Below are 15,270 nucleotides of genomic sequence, written 5' to 3'. Positions count from 1 at the left end.
AATGATGTGGGATTTTTTTGTTTTCTTCCCAGGAACGACCTAACGCCCCAACGGTTAGTGCGTGGTCTGGGAGCCTTGGATTTAGTGTTGTAAATCTCAAACCACTCTTTAGAAACATCAAACGTGTATTGGCAGTTGACACATCTGGAGCATATTTAAACCCTAATTTTTAAATTTGTGGAGTAATAGATGTGCACATTATCTGCTCCGTTTCAACGCCTCAAGAACGCTCTAGAACCTCAGTTACGGTAGGTGATGTACCTTTCCGAACGTCACCAAATAGCTTCGATGGGCCGTGAGCCCATAAATATTGAATCCGAAATTGAGGCACTAGTTGCAACCCAAGAACAATCACTGGATCCTATTTTTTTATAGACTTTCAGTGGTCGTTCAATAGCTTACAGAATTAGTACACACATTTGGATGACTTTACCTTCGATCTTCTCGGTCATTTGGGCAATGCGCTCTCAGCCGTAGCAATATCACTGTTTATTTGATTAAAATGATGATTGAATATAAATTTGCTATTGCCAAATTTAAATTTAATTTTTAATATAGAAAATTAATGTACATGGAGTAATGAAACAATTAAAAAGTTGATTAAATCTAAACAAAAAGATTGTTTAGTTTGAAGAATACCCTTTATTTTGAGATGTAAACTGAGATGAATGACTTCAAAAAATGATACTAAACCTGTACCGGTCTTGGAACCAATGCTCTACCCATACCAGTCTAGGACCCGTTCACGAACCCAAGCCTAGCATGATTTCACACCGATTCTAGAGTTGATTCTACACCCATACCGGTCCTGAAACTGATACTGATCCGAAACTGGATCTGATCATGAACTCATAGTGGTCCTGGAACTGATCATGAACCCATGATCCTATGATGATACACATACCGGTCGTGGAACTGATACTGAATATATTCCGGTCCTGGAACTGATACTGATCCGAAAATGGTATCGGTACCGATCATGAACTCATACCGGTCCTGGAACTGAAACTGAACCTATACCGGTCTTGGAACTGATCATGAATTCATACCGGTCTGGGAACCTATAATGAACTCATACCGGTTCTGGAACTGATACTGAACCTATACCAGTCCTGGAACTGATCATAAATTCATACCGATCCAAGATCCTCTGAAGAACACATACCGGTCCTGGGACTGATACTGAACCCATATCAGTCCAGGATCCTAGGATGAACATATACCGGTCCCGGAACTGATACTGAACCTTAACCGGTCCTGGAACTGATCATGAACTCATACCGATCCAATAACCTCTGAAGAATACATACCGGTCCTGGCACTGATACTGAACCTATACCGGTCCTGGAACTGATACTGAACCTATACCGGACCTGGAACTGATCATGAATTCATACCGATCCAAGAACCTCTGAAGAACACATACCGGTCCTGGAACTCATAATGAACCTATACCGGTCCTGGAACTGATACTGAACCTATACCGGTCCTGGAACTGATCATGAATTCATACCGATCCAAGATCCTCTGAAGAACACATACCGGTCCTGGGACTGATACTGAACCCATATCAGTCCAGGATCCTAGGATGAACATATACCGGTCCCGGAACTGATACTGAACCTTAACCGGTCCTGGAACTGATCATGAACTCATACCGATCCAATAACCTCTGAAGAATACATACCGGTCCTGGCACTGATACTGAACCTATACCGGTCCTGGAACTGATACTGAACCTATACCGGACCTGGAACTGATCATGAATTCATACCGATCCAAGAACCTCTGAAGAACACATACCGGTCCTGGAACTCATAATGAACCTATACCGATCCTGGGGAGCCTATGATGATCACATACCGGTTCTGGAACTGATAATGAACCTATACCTGTCCTGGAACTGATCATAAATTCATACCGATCCGGGAATCTATGATGAACATAGACCGGTTCTGAAACTGAAACTAAATCTATACCGGTCCTGGAACTGATACTGAACCTATACCGGTCCTGGAACTGATACTGATGTGAAACTAGTACTGGAACCGATCATGAACCCATACCAGTCCAGGATCCTATGATGAACATATACCGGTCCTGGAACTGATTCTGAACCCATACCGGTGCTGGAACTGTTACTGAACCTTAACCGGTCCTGACACTGATACTGAACTCATACCGGTCCTTGAACTGATACTGATCTGAAACTGGTACAGGAACCGATCATGAACTCATACCAGTCCAGGATCCTATGATGAACATATACCGGTCCTGGAACTGATTCTGAGCTCATGCCGGTCCTGAATTTTATTCCGTTCCTGTACCTCTACCTGGTCCGGATTCGGTTCGGGGCTGGATCCGATACAGTTTCAGAATTTTTGACAGTACACATGCGTAGGAATTTTAGCAGAATTTGTATAGTGTTTACTCTTCAATGTTTACTTCGGTAATAACTGTTTAGGTTACTCTTTGGTCGATTTTGTTCTTGTAATACATTCCATTTGCTAGATATTGGTTGGGACCTAGCCTCGAATTGGAACGTAAAAGCTATCTCGCTGTAAACTTGTTTGGAAAATTGAACGTAGTTTTGGAAGAAGGCATAATTGTACTTACGAATTACTTTCCAGGAAGGTAAAGCATCCACTCAAGCACTCCAGACACCATGATCCTAACAGAAACGAAGACATGATCTGTCGTTCGTCAAGATCATCCTTTCCTATCAAGAGTGGTTGGAGGATATGTAGCTCAAACAAGCCTTGAAAAATGTCATCCGAAAAGCAGCATTGGCCTCCAACTCCAGAATTTAATTCCCAATTTAATGAGTATTTCCAAGCATCACTTAATTATCGCTTCCCCTAAATAGGTAAACAACAGACGATAACTAGCACGTTCACGTCATTGCCCGAAAACAACACAGAAAAAGCTGCAGCGACAAACAACGCAACCGTTCGTTCTAATACTGCTCATTACGCACAGGAATTCCGAGCGCGGGCTAAAACTGAACCGCTGGCGATCGTGTCCTGCCCGTTTTCCATCTTCCCGTAGGTGTCACGGTGCTAATAAGTGCACTCGTGGGTCGCACTAATTTCATCGGCAGTGATCCGTAACATCTTCCCCACGCCCCCCCCCTTCCCTCCCACACAGTTTTCCACAACTAATTAGATCGACACTATGACGACCGGACCCTCTTCCTGCTACGCCGCGGGTTCGTCGTCTAACGCCCGGCGTGCGCAAGAAGGCACTGATGGAGCAGCAAACGGCAAAAGAAATCCGAAGACACACCGAACGCACGCACATGGAAAGTGGTGGTGGTGGGGGAGGAGGGGGTGTAAGGGTGGCAAAACACACATACGAGCGCGCGACAAAACATGTGTCGCGGGGACGGAATCCAGCTAGAATCCAGAGTAGCCGATGATGACTCCAACCTCCCCATCCCCACGACACATTTCGTACCTGTAATAATGATACAACAGAAAAAAAACGTACACACCGGCGTACGGGCGCGATATGTGTGCCGATGTGTGCTCCCCCTCCCCCCTCTTCAGCCGCTTTCCTCAACCCGATCCGCAGCAAGGAATGGTGGGTTTGGTTTTTGAGGACTGGCGCGCACGGAGGGCAACTGAATGCAGCGGAAACGTGCGGTTGCGTGGGGGGCGGGGGGGGGAGGAGGGAAGAAGGGGTAGCAGGGTAAAAGAAATGCCGAAGCTCACCGGTACTCGCGGGGAGTATTTTATGCGATCGACAGCGGACGAAACTTCCTTAGTTATGATTTGTATCTGACACCGGCGACATCGGCAGCTTCAGGGCCCCCGCGCCGGGACTGATTGGTTAAGCAAAAAGGTGTTTTGTTGCATTTTTTTCCGCTCTCTCCGTGTGTGTGTGTGTGTGTGTGAGTGCTTTTATTGTCGCTGTGGTAAGTGTGTGTGTGTTTGTGTTTTTTTTGCAAATTATAAACAGTGAAAAGGCAACAAAACGGCGGAGAAGATCCTTGCCCAGAGCAGTTTGGAAGTTGGCTCCAGTAGGTGCTGGACCAACACTGGAGAACTCCTACACGGAAGCTTGCTAGGGTCAAAGTTGTTTGGGAAATGAAACTCAAACTATGCTCTCCTACCGCGTGACAGGAAATGTTGCCCAAACTGCAAAGATCTCACGTGGATCTCGGAGGAACTCCGGCGTAAAAGCTTCTCCCCAAAAAAAAAAAAATTGGAAAGAACCCCTACTTTTTTGCACACATTCGCTTTCCGCTTATCACGTGCGGAATATCTTGCTCCTTTCTTTCTTCACTTTTCCACATTTTGGAACCACTGCTATGTGTGTGTGTGTGTGTGTTACAGTGAAGCAATAGAGAAGGAGGGAATAGAAGAAGCGCAAACAAAAAAACCGATTAACTCCATGTCCGTCCATTAATAATTCGCGATCAATCAATCCGTCTTGGCTGCACAGGCACACGAGCGGCGAAGCAGCCGACCAAAGCGCAATCGGAGACGCGACTTCACCCGCCCGAAAGCTCACGCACGCACGCACAACCATCATCACACTCCCACCCACCACGCCCATCCACCCAGCATGTCAGGTCAGCATGTCGGGCGCACCACCGAGCACGCCGATCGCCGCACGTCGCAGATCTGAGGCAGTGATCGACGGGCGCCCGGAAGAGAGGGAGCAGGGAGCAGGACGCGCGGTCTCGTCCGCTAGTGCGACCGGAAGTGGGCTGCCGCACCGACCGGCACCGAAGACGCTTACCGGCACCACCACCAGCAACAGCCACCCCGGCACCCCCGGCGACGAAATGGTGCGACGGTACGAATTTTGCAACACCACCACCACCGCCGCCGGACCGGATGTTGTTACGAATCCAGTACGACTGGTGGTCGTGCGCGTACGTCATCGAGACGACAATATCAACGTACATTTGCATACCTTCCAACGGAACGGGGGCAGGCGCACCAAGGACGGGGAGCGGCCGGAGACGGGCGGCACCAAATGCGTGCCGCTGCGCAAGGACTGGTGCCGGCTGCTCTGCCCCGGCATGATATGTAAGTACCGATGTATTGCCACTTAGAACATGGAGGAGGGGGGGGGGAGGAGGAGGAGGAAAACGAGGAAAACATGTTATGTTGTTGTTGTTTTTTTTTCATTCTTTTTTGGAGCTAGTTGTTTCTTGCCATTCGGGGGAAAGAAATGGAGCTGTTGTTTGGAGCAACGATTTCGCTTTTTGTCTCTTTTATGCTAAAGGGAAGGGAAGCGAAAGGGAGTACCTCTAAGTAAGGAATTATGATTCAAATTCGTAAGAAAAAGGGTTCTCCTGGAGTTCCCATTGCTATGGGACACTTTATTGACTGCTTCTTACGTGAAATGAACTTAATGCAATGGGAATTGGACTCTATGGCATCCTTGTTAGACAAATCCAATAGGAAATTTCAACGATCCTGTCCAAAAAGGGTGCCATAGAGTCCATTTTCCATCATATGAAGTTCACTTCCAATAGGAAAGAATGAAGGAAGTGTCCCACAACTATGAGAACGCTTGGAAAACCCTATAATCTCTGCTAGCGGGCAGTAACTCTTGCCGATGTGTCAAACAAACCCTCAATAAGATCGTTTTGTCATACCGATTGCCTACTTGCAGGCGGATTTAGCAGAGATGTTGACGTGATGCTGTTCGGACACATTTCTTTCAATAAATCGAATCAATTGCCCCCGTTCGAGCGTGTTTGCGCTTTTGCAAATGGCGTCCAGTGGGCAAGCACGTGGTCGGGCCTGTCGTCTAGCAATTTGTCAATTAAATTGAATTGTATAGTGCCCCTAGGGCGCCATTTTCGTTCGTGTGAGTAAGTCTGTATAAATGACGATCAAGAGAAATTACACACACCCAACATCTTCCCCTTGCAACTCTCCAAACGAAAAGGTCATCTCCGTTTAGTTCTGCAGCGAATTATGATTCTTCCATCCTTCCTTCTACCCCGCTATCTAGCCAGTACAGCCAGGTACACACGACAGCATACCTGTCTTTAATTATCGCGCGCACGCATTTCTACCTTCTCTCCCCAACCGCGTCCCTGGCGACCACAACAATGCCAACAATCTGTCGCCGATTAGCGCCCATTTATGGTGGCCGCGGTAAATGCCCCGTGCAATTTACACCCCATTTATCCATTATCCCTGCACAAACCCCCCTCGAATGGCCGGCAAACACGCTTGGCTGGGTGGGGTGTCGATTTCGCCACCCAGGTGCTTCGCATTCTAAGCGTTTTCTCGACATTTCTCTCGATTGACTCTTCAATGCAGCGGTACACGAGCTGCTGCTGGCGGTGTTCCTGAGCATGGCAGTGTTTTCCGTTGACTCCAAGTCGCTGGACACGAAGCAGCAGCAGCAGCAGCAGCAACAGTCACAGTCCCAGCAGCAGCAGCATCACCATCAGCAGCAGCAGCAGCACCATCACCATCACCAGCACGGTCAAACGCCGGAGCAGCGCATGTGGCTGAACCCGTGCGGCTACCCGTCACCGTACGAGATCACGATCAACACTCCGATCAATATCGACTTTTCGAAGATGCGCGACCAGGTCAACACATCGCTCGGCACGATGGAGGTGTCGATCAGGAACTACGTGAGTATATATCTCGCACTGCCTAGAGGTGATGGTCACTCGGAATGAATTGCTGATTGGAAGATTCTCCAATCATTAAGAAGTAATCCAAGGTTCAGATCAGTGTCAATAGTGGAGTAGTGCTCAAACAGTCAGATGCAATCCAGAGCCTCCAAAACCTTGTCTGCATGCTCTAATTAACTCAAATTAAATTTGAAGAGTCCAGTCGAACGAACCGGTGCTAATCCCCTTCGTATGGCTTTCATCTCCCTTCTCCCAAAAAAACAAAAAACCAGACCAAAACCATCTTCGGCGTACCGATGGACCGGCACCACACGACCTGGGAAAGCCGGGACGAGCCGTGGATCTACAAGGACGGGCTGCGCATACCGAAAAAGTTCCGCAACGACATCGTCGACACGATCTACATGCGCATCTCGTACATGTCGCTGCAGGAGGCGACGCGCGACTTCTACCGGCTGCTGAAGGACTCGTACCGGCGCTACATCCGGCTCGCCAAGGGCATCGAGAAGATGAAGGAGGACCTGGAGAACGTGCACAACAAGGCGAAGTACAAGCGGTACGAGCTCGAGCTGCTGAACCAGGTGCGGGAGGAGGTGCGGCAGAGCCTGCAGCAGGTGCTGTGCGAAATCTTCGAGGTGCTGGTCGTGATCGACAAGAAGTTCCTGTTCCAGACGCTCCGGGAGGACCACACGATCGACATCAACGACTCGTACCTGGACGAGAGCGAGCGGAAGCTGCGCGACTGGACGATCTACCGCGAGCTGATCAACCAGCTCGAGTACATCATCCAGTACATGAAGGCGCTCGAGCAGCGGCGCACGCACGGTGGCAACCAAAGCAGCAGCGAGTGAGGAGTGGAGATTTGGACGGGGCTGGATAAAGATTGGGTCGGGTAGTTCAACGGAACAAGAAAACACATGCTGTGGTACTGATGGAAACGGGGAGAGACAGAGGTTAGAGTGCCGATAGTCTCTGTCTCTTTGGGACGACGCACACCAACCTACCTCTGCGTCTCGCTTTCTCTTCATCATCATCATCATCATCATTATCGTCGGAGATTAGCTAAGCGACGAACCTAGCTGTACTGTAAAACCGCACGCCATGCTATGCGCACAACTACTAGAAGAGTATTATTTATATTACAAACGAGGAAGAGTATATTATTGTATGCCGTAACAAACCTAGCAAATAAAAGCAAAAGATTCATCTGAAGCATTCCGTTCGCTTTTGCGCTGCACGTCCCATAGCGCACACCGCCTTTTCACCATTTTCGGGATAATATTTAGAGACCTTCTGGACGTGCAGAATTCATCCAACACCTTATCCAGGGGTTTTGATGTACTTGTATCAAACGGTGTGTTACTCGTTCACAAGATATCGTTGAGGTATCATGAGGCCACTTTCTTACAGCAAACTCTTTCGGATGGTCGGCATCACGTATTCCGAACGTTTCTCAACCGTTCCCTTTATGCTGATTCTTTCACCCAGCAGCGTACCCCGGCAACGACTCTATCTTTATTACTCTAATACAGTTTTCATTTATTTATAGCGTTTATGGTGAAGAAAAATAGTTCCACCCGTAGGTGATATACATATATATATACCGATCGCGCACGGACAGCTCCCAACAAAACTGGCCCAAACGAACGGACACACACGCACAACACACGTGGGTCATTTGCGTGGGATCATCTTTTAACTATGTTTTTTTTGTAGACGCAGCGTGTGCCTGTTTTCCACCACTCGTTTTACATTTTTGATGTGGGCGGGGCAAATCAAAAGGAAAGATAACTCATCAAATTAAAAAAAAGAGAAAAATCTACTATCAGTACAAGAATGAGGCAAATGATAATTTCCACCTAAGCAATCGCACATACACCTTCCACAAGTACACTTGTTACATTGATATTATGCTTTTCTTATAAGATTCATACGTGTTGGAGTGTGTATACGAATTTTCACGATCCAAGTTTACAGGCTTAATGTTTTTACATTTATTTTTCCTTCTTCTTTCTCTCTCGGTTTGTTTCATCTATTGTTCTTCATCAAAAAGGGGAAAAACTCTCACTATTAGCGGTACTTCACTATGCTGTGTTCCATTTCTTCTTCGTTACTAATTCTTTCTTCTTTGTTGGAGCGGCGGCTTCTTCTTAGTGTACAATTTTTCGGCTGTTCTTTCCTGCTGCTCTTTTTTGTTTGTACAAAATCCCACAATATCGATGAGCTGTGTGTTTCATCAGGCAAACCAAAAAAAAAAAAAAAGATGCTGCAACCTTATGAAGATTTGTGATGAGTGCTCCGAACGGAAAGGAAAACGTGTCCTCCCGCCATGCATGCTAAAAAAAAAACCGTAAAAGTATAAAGCCTGTCGTTGTACAATGGTGAGTTGCTTATGACTCTTCTTTTCTTTATTTAGCGTAAGTAGTAGTAGACGTGTTTTGTTTTGCTTTTCTCCTTCTCCGATTAAAAATTGATTCCAACAGTCGAAGATCCCGGAAAGATTCTCCCTCCCGTCACTCTTCCTTTTTCTTTTTTTTTTAGTACGTAGTAGAATCTATTGGCGGGATCTATCTATGCCAAGGAAACCACGAAAAAAAATACCCCCCGAGAATCCGAGTCTCTATGTGTGTGTGTGTGTGTGTGTGTGTGTGTGGTAGTGAAATGTAGGTTCACTGTTCTTATAAATATATCGTTATTGAGGTTGAGCGATCGGAAAAAAAGAGAGTAAGAATAGAAAAAAAAGACACAATAAGTAAACAGAACTAATCGTCCTTCCCCCCCGCGGGGGGTGGGTGGTGGTTAGGGGTGGATGAGCGCGCGCGCTCTCTCTATGAAGTTCGAAAGCTCACAATATTCTAGCCACACACGTGCCGACGTGCGCCGGCGAGTCCTCTGCCTTAACCGCGATGCAATCAAAGGTAAAAACAATGACAAAAAAAAAAATGCAAACCGCATCTCCTTCTAAAAGTCTCCTTCGTTCGGTTTTGAGCGCGCGCTCGCCTAACCACTCTCTCCCCTTCCCCCCTTTCTTGCTCCCTACCTTCTCTGTCTCTATAACACCGTAGGTTCTATATAGAAAAAAAAGCATACGCTCTCTCACACACGCTCCCGATTAAAAATAAACTTTCATTGTGGTCATACAAATGGATTACCCCAATGCCCCTCTCTGCTTCTTCCCATGTTTTCGCGCATGGGACTGCTATCGTTTGCAAACTCCCCTCTTCCCCGTCCCCGCTATCCAAAACTGCTCGGGACTGCTTATTACTCGGGGCCGCCCTTCTTGCCGATGAGCGATTTGTGGATGTGGGGGATGACGCCACCGCCGGCAATGGTGGCCTTGATCAAGCTGTCCAGCTCCTCGTCACCGCGAATGGCCAGCTGCAGATGCCTGGGCGTGATTCGCTTCACTTTGAGATCCTTCGAGGCGTTGCCGGCCAACTCCAGCACCTTGGGTACACACACACACCACAGCATACGCGATGAACAGGGCAGAATAAAATTAAAAGAAGAAAGAGAAAGCGTTTATTGAGTGATGGAATGTGTGTATGGTTTTTGTTTTAAAAATTAATTATTTTTTTTATAATCGGTCGTTTTTGGTCGCAAGAAAACAACAACCCACAGCGAAAGAGGTCAAAAACTTCAAGCCCAGAAATGAAGCAATAAACCCCCGACCCCAAGAAGCTGTGCATGTCAAAGCCGCTGGCGGGGAGCGTAAAACGATTCCAAATGAATGCTTAAAATATGCCAACAGAGAGCGAGAGAGAGGACGGACCAACCTGAAAGGGCACGAATTTGCAACACAAAAGGAAATGGAAGGGAAAGAAAAAGCAAAGGACACAGACCAACTGCAGTAAAGGCTCGTAAAACTGATCTTCTCTGCTTGTGAATCCCATCCATCTCAGGCAAGCGTTTTATGCATTGCATTTGGATGGTCAGTGATCAGTCTCTTTGACGTGTTATATAAATTATGGCATGGCATAAAATCAGCGGTTGTGTAAAATATTTTTTTTTTGTTGTATTGAGCAGACACAAAGGCATAGTGGGGGGCTTGCGCCAACGAATGCAGAAAAGGTACAGCAACACGAGTCAATTATTTTTTTGATTCAAGGATGTAAGAGACGCTGAACAAATAATCGTTTCAACACAAAGGCACAGGTTCCTGGTGCAATTTAATTTAATAACGCTGTGTTCGACGACTTCAATTCTTTAACCGGTTCTAGCCATTTTTTGTTTTGTTTTACTCATTAATTGGCGAGGAGTTTAAAATTGAACAAAATTTTAAATTTAAATCAAATCTGAGAATTTGCAACGCTTCAATCTTCGTTACACAATAGAAACTACAGTAGGTGTCCGCTAAATGAGCGAAACCGCGTTAAATTTGTGAGAAAAATGCACATTTGCTATGAATTTCTCTTCGTAAGATTCCGCAAGTTTCATGTTTTGACGTTTATGTGTTTTTTAAACTGAGAATCACTCCAGTTAGCGAACTTCCAGTTAAAAAAAAACATCCAGTAAAACACATCCAGTTAACAGTCACCTACTGTAATTCCAGTAGTAAAACATCCTTTGGAAGATTCCAGTAGGATAAAGTGGGGCAATATGGGTATGTTAAGCTGTTTACTGAATATTCCTTTGAATTTGCTACCGAACACAATTATTCTTACATTGCTGCCTCCATCATTTATCTGTGGATTAAAATTGCCACATAGCCTGAAAATAACTTGAACACATGGGAACAGTGTAAAATAAACGTCGATGTTTTACGAGAATCTATTTTAACAAGCAGGGCAAAATGGGTGTATGTGAACAAAGCGTGAAACGTCAAAACACTGGGGCAATATGGGCCACAACAACACCTGCGCTTAAGTAATGGTCTATGACTAGCAGTGCTGCATAAAATGTCACTATTAATATCATAAAAAAATATCAGCTTCATGTACTCAATTGTGATAATCAGAGGTGATACTCAAGAGTTGGGTGCAAAACAAAATGTCACCAAGCATTAAACGTAGCTTGTGAGACAGAGTATCGCAGTTGACTCAAGCACTCGCATGTCACATTCAATAAGTATCAGCAGTGAGCATTCAAGCAACCACGAACATGTTCATTGTTTTCGTTGGTGAATAGCTCGTGATGCTCATCACATTTTGCAGCACCGATTATCTGCCTATCTTTTGTTTTGCGGTACAGGAAAGTTCTTAAAATTCTTCCAAAAATATATTATTAAAATTAAAACAGTTTTTACACATTTCAATCTACAAAATTGAACGTTTTGAAGCTGTGCCTCGTTACCATTATTGTGGGAACAAACATAACACCATACCCTCACCAAGCGCCATATGTTCAAAAGTTATTTGCCGATTTTGACCCACGTGAAACATTGTTGAGTTTTTTTTTCTTACAAGAATAAAAATAAGCATTCAATTGCGTTCCTTGGCACAAAGACTAATAGTGTAGAAATATCATATCTTTAAATATATACCATGTAAAACTTCCACGCATCCCTGTGACACTGCTCTAAGCTTATTTTCAAAATATTTTAAAAAGTACACTAAATCTTATTTTATATTTTTCTTTGGTTGGATTTGTTATTTAAGGGATTATAAAAAAAAAAAACTTACATGGCGTTCATAGAACACTGTAAAGAATACATTACGAGCATTGGAATGCATCTTTGCTGTGAAATAATGCTTAAATAGAAGGGTGCCCATTTTGCCCCGTTAACCCCTCTCTCTCTCTACCTATCCACAAGCAAATCGACCCACTTCGAACCAATCCAAAACAACACACATACACACGCGGCAACAACTGTGTGTGATGGCGGTTTTGGCGCCAAAAACTTTTCCCTCTCGATGCCTCGACACAACGGCAAAAAGCGATGATGCGCACCCTCGAAATCGAACTCAAGCAACTCCCTTCGGTTGCAGTTTCTCTGTGACTTGCATTTTCAAAAACTAACTGGCACGTAATACATGTTTTTTCCGAGATTTTCTCTAGCCATCATGGGTTGGCACCGCTCTCCTTGCTGCTGCTGTTTCAGCGTCTGTCTGTGTATGTGTGTTTAAACTCACCTCAGCCGTCAGGTACTCCAGGATGGCTGCCGAGTAAACGGCGGCGGTCGCACCGACGCGTCCATGGCTGGTGGTTCGGTTTTTCAGATGACGATGGATACGTCCGACCGGGAACTGGGGAGGATGGGTGGAGGGAAATGGAGAACTCGATTTAGCATGGGCGACGAAACGAAACATGGTTTTAGAATATGGAAGCCTCCACACTTTTGCCCTTCACACACGTACACACGTACACACAAGCAAACAAGCCAAAGTGCATCGGTGAGAAGGTTTCGAGTGGGCAACGCAGCAAACGGCCGCTTCTGGAGTACCGCCAACCATTTTGGCCGGGTATTCTGTTGGCTTTTGCTGCTGCTGCTGCTGCTGCACTCCTTCTCACCTTTGCAGCTGCGGTCACATGTGGTGTGTACGAGGAGGGGCGACACGCTTCTCTCCCGCCAAAAAAAGAAGAAAATACTAACCTGCAAACCCGCCCTTGCGGAGCGCGACACTGCTTTGGCTTTCGCTTTGCCCGAATCCTTGCCTGCTTTACCGCCAGCCTAGAAAAAAGAAGAAGGAAATATTAGTTTGGAAAACAAAAAGGAAAAATAAAGTTGTTTTGATACTGCAAGAACGCGTAGTAGAAAGCGCTTTTCCTCCGTCCGTACGCTAATCACACACACACACACATATGCACACACGCAGGACGCGCGTCACTCGATGCCCACGGGGGAAGCGTTTTCCGGCGCGCGCGCGCGCGTTACCAGAAAGTTGAGGTTAGGAAACGCATCACGACGGCAAAGCGGGCAAACGGGCGCAGGAGCGCGGGCACACAGAAACCGAGTCAACTTGGGGGTATAAACTCGGCGACACACACACACACACCACCCTGCTTCAACCAACACCCGCCTGGCCTGTGTGTGTGTGTGTGTTTATCGATTTTTGCACGATTTTTTTTCCACCTTAACACACCAAAAACCAGTTTATACTACGTCACTACGGAAACATTTTTTTCTTTTTTTTCCGTGTTTTGTCACAGCCACACACAATGCGCGCCCTTTCTCCACCACCCCCCGCCCGGTTTCATTGATCGTTGATAGAACTCCGTGTGTCCGTGTGTGTGTGTGTGTGCCGCTATGCCCGCGGGGCGTGCGAGCGAGAAGGCAAGCGGTGCGAGAGCGCGCGCGCGCGCATTCACGCTTGGGTATCTTCTCAGCGGGGCCTGTTTTTCTCCATTTCCCTTTTTTTTTCTTTGCTCACGGCGTGGATTGAGGCAGTTGTGTTTGATGGACGAATTACAACAGAGCGAAGATTTGAAGAAACAAAAGCAACACCGCACACACACGGGAGGAGGAAAAGCCTTCGCAAAAATGTTGATCGACAAGTTCTTGCACGCACCAACACAGAACAGACTCGGACTTACCATTTCGCTTTTGTTGGATGATGATTGAGCCTAACGGGCGTGAAGAGAGAGAGTGACACAGGACCTGCCGGTTGGAGCGCTTTGCCTTGAATGCGTTTTGTTCCGCGACCGTTCTGGTACGAGGGGGCACACACACCGCTGCTGCTGCTGCCTGGTTGCAGAGATAGAACGAGAGAGCTTTAGAAGGAGAGAGCAAAAGCGGAGGAAAGAGCGTGCGTGTGTGTGTATGTGTGTGTGTGTACATGATGGCGTCGCTTCGCTTTTTTCGGGGAAAAATGGTTGTAATCATCGCCGAAACGGACGCGTGAACAAACGACACGCACACACACACATATTGAGGGAGAAAAATGGCGCACTAATGTCACACCGAAATGTTGCACCGAATTTAGCGAAGCAATAGTAGAGAAAGTGGAAAGCATAATTTTTCTATTATCGCAAATTCCCATAATGCAATGCTCGCACAGACACGAGTGTGTGTGTGATGGTGTTGCGATGGCAACACGCACACAGCCGCGCCTGATTTAATCGCGCCGTTTTGTCAGAACTGACATCCGAGCCTGTACGGTCGCGCAACAATACACCGAGTTGACAAACGTGAAATGGAAAAATAAATAAATTACGAATCGAATGCCAGAATATGGGTCAAAACACAGTTGGTAAGGGGAAGGGGCGCTTAGTTGGAAGTTTTGGGGCTATTTTTTTTGTATTCACGTACCAAAAACAAAAACAAAAATCGAAGCGCGGAAAATGGTTCGGGAAATTTAATGGGTTTCGGCACACAACTCAACGGATACCAGCTTGATAGCGCTCACACGGGCAACTGAATGGCGGGTAAGCAGAGCGAGAAGCAGTCGTGGTCAAATTATGGCTCGCTTTTGCGATTATTGAATGAAGCAGCAGCACACACACACACACAGCCACGAGCGTGCATTGACGGCTCTGGTTCTGTCTCGCCCGTGTGACGTGTGCGATTGAATGGTTATGCGCTCTCTCTCTCTCGCTCTCCGTCTGAGCGCTGCCACGAACACATTGACAGTGGCGCGCACACAACACAACCACAGCTGTTGTAAATGTAACACACGCACACATGAATCGCTCCCTGTAAACAGCCCTGAAAGGGTATACAGGGAGACAAAAAGAGCGCCAGAATGGTGCACCGTTGGCAGGTCCGTCGTTTGTGG

General features: G+C 46.4%; 2 protein-coding genes across 3 annotated transcripts; one reads left to right on the top strand and one right to left on the bottom strand.

Moving 5' to 3' along the window:
• Positions 1-3,778: 3,778 nt before the first annotated feature.
• Positions 3,779-7,828, top strand: LOC120906746. The gene is made up of 4 exons (XM_040318659.1): positions 3,779-3,916; positions 4,447-5,039; positions 6,291-6,613; positions 6,889-7,828. The coding sequence occupies exons 2-4, from the start codon at positions 4,583-4,585 to the stop codon at positions 7,465-7,467; spliced, it is 1,359 nt and encodes a 452-aa protein (XP_040174593.1). The 5' UTR covers positions 3,779-3,916; positions 4,447-4,582; the 3' UTR covers positions 7,468-7,828.
• A 938-nt stretch (positions 7,829-8,766) lies between these two features.
• LOC120906187 (histone H2A.V) lies at positions 8,767-14,935 on the bottom strand. 2 transcript variants are annotated; one of them, XM_040317689.1, is made up of 5 exons: positions 14,805-14,935; positions 14,090-14,240; positions 13,149-13,226; positions 12,688-12,801; positions 8,767-10,063 (listed from the first exon to the last, which is right to left on the bottom strand). In XM_040317689.1, the coding sequence occupies exons 2-5, from the start codon at positions 14,090-14,092 to the stop codon at positions 9,878-9,880; spliced, it is 381 nt and encodes a 126-aa protein (XP_040173623.1). In that variant the 5' UTR covers positions 14,093-14,240; positions 14,805-14,935; the 3' UTR covers positions 8,767-9,877. The 2 variants fall into 2 exon arrangements, with proteins under 2 accessions (XP_040173623.1, XP_040173624.1); XM_040317690.1 differs by having other exon boundaries at positions 14,090-14,236; positions 14,805-14,925.
• Between the last annotated feature and the right edge of the window lie 335 nt (positions 14,936-15,270).

Source organism: Anopheles arabiensis, chromosome X (assembly GCF_016920715.1).
Source record: "Anopheles arabiensis isolate DONGOLA chromosome X, AaraD3, whole genome shotgun sequence".
Classification (NCBI taxonomy): Eukaryota; Metazoa; Arthropoda; class Insecta; order Diptera; family Culicidae; genus Anopheles; species Anopheles arabiensis.
Note: the sequence above shows the minus strand (reverse complement) of the source record. Positions and strands in the feature narration are given on the sequence as shown.

Bases quoted from the DNA above. Each gene is read 5' to 3' on its own strand.
- LOC120906746 (XM_040318659.1), top strand. From the start codon at position 4,583: ATGTCGGGCGCACCACCGAGCACGCCGATCGCCGCACGTCGCAGATCT. The intron at 5,040-6,290 runs GTAAGTACCGAT...TCTTCAATGCAG, and splicing joins GCTCTGCCCCGGCATGATAT to CGGTACACGAGCTGCTGCTG. The intron at 6,614-6,888 runs GTGAGTATATAT...ACAAAAAACCAG, and splicing joins AGGTGTCGATCAGGAACTAC to ACCAAAACCATCTTCGGCGT.
- LOC120906187 (XM_040317689.1), bottom strand. The intron at 12,802-13,148 runs GTTAGTATTTTC...CATCCTCCCCAG, and splicing joins CCGCAAGGGCGGGTTTGCAG to TTCCCGGTCGGACGTATCCA. The intron at 10,064-12,687 runs GTGAGTTTAAAC...TGTGTACCCAAG, and splicing joins TGGAGTACCTGACGGCTGAG to GTGCTGGAGTTGGCCGGCAA.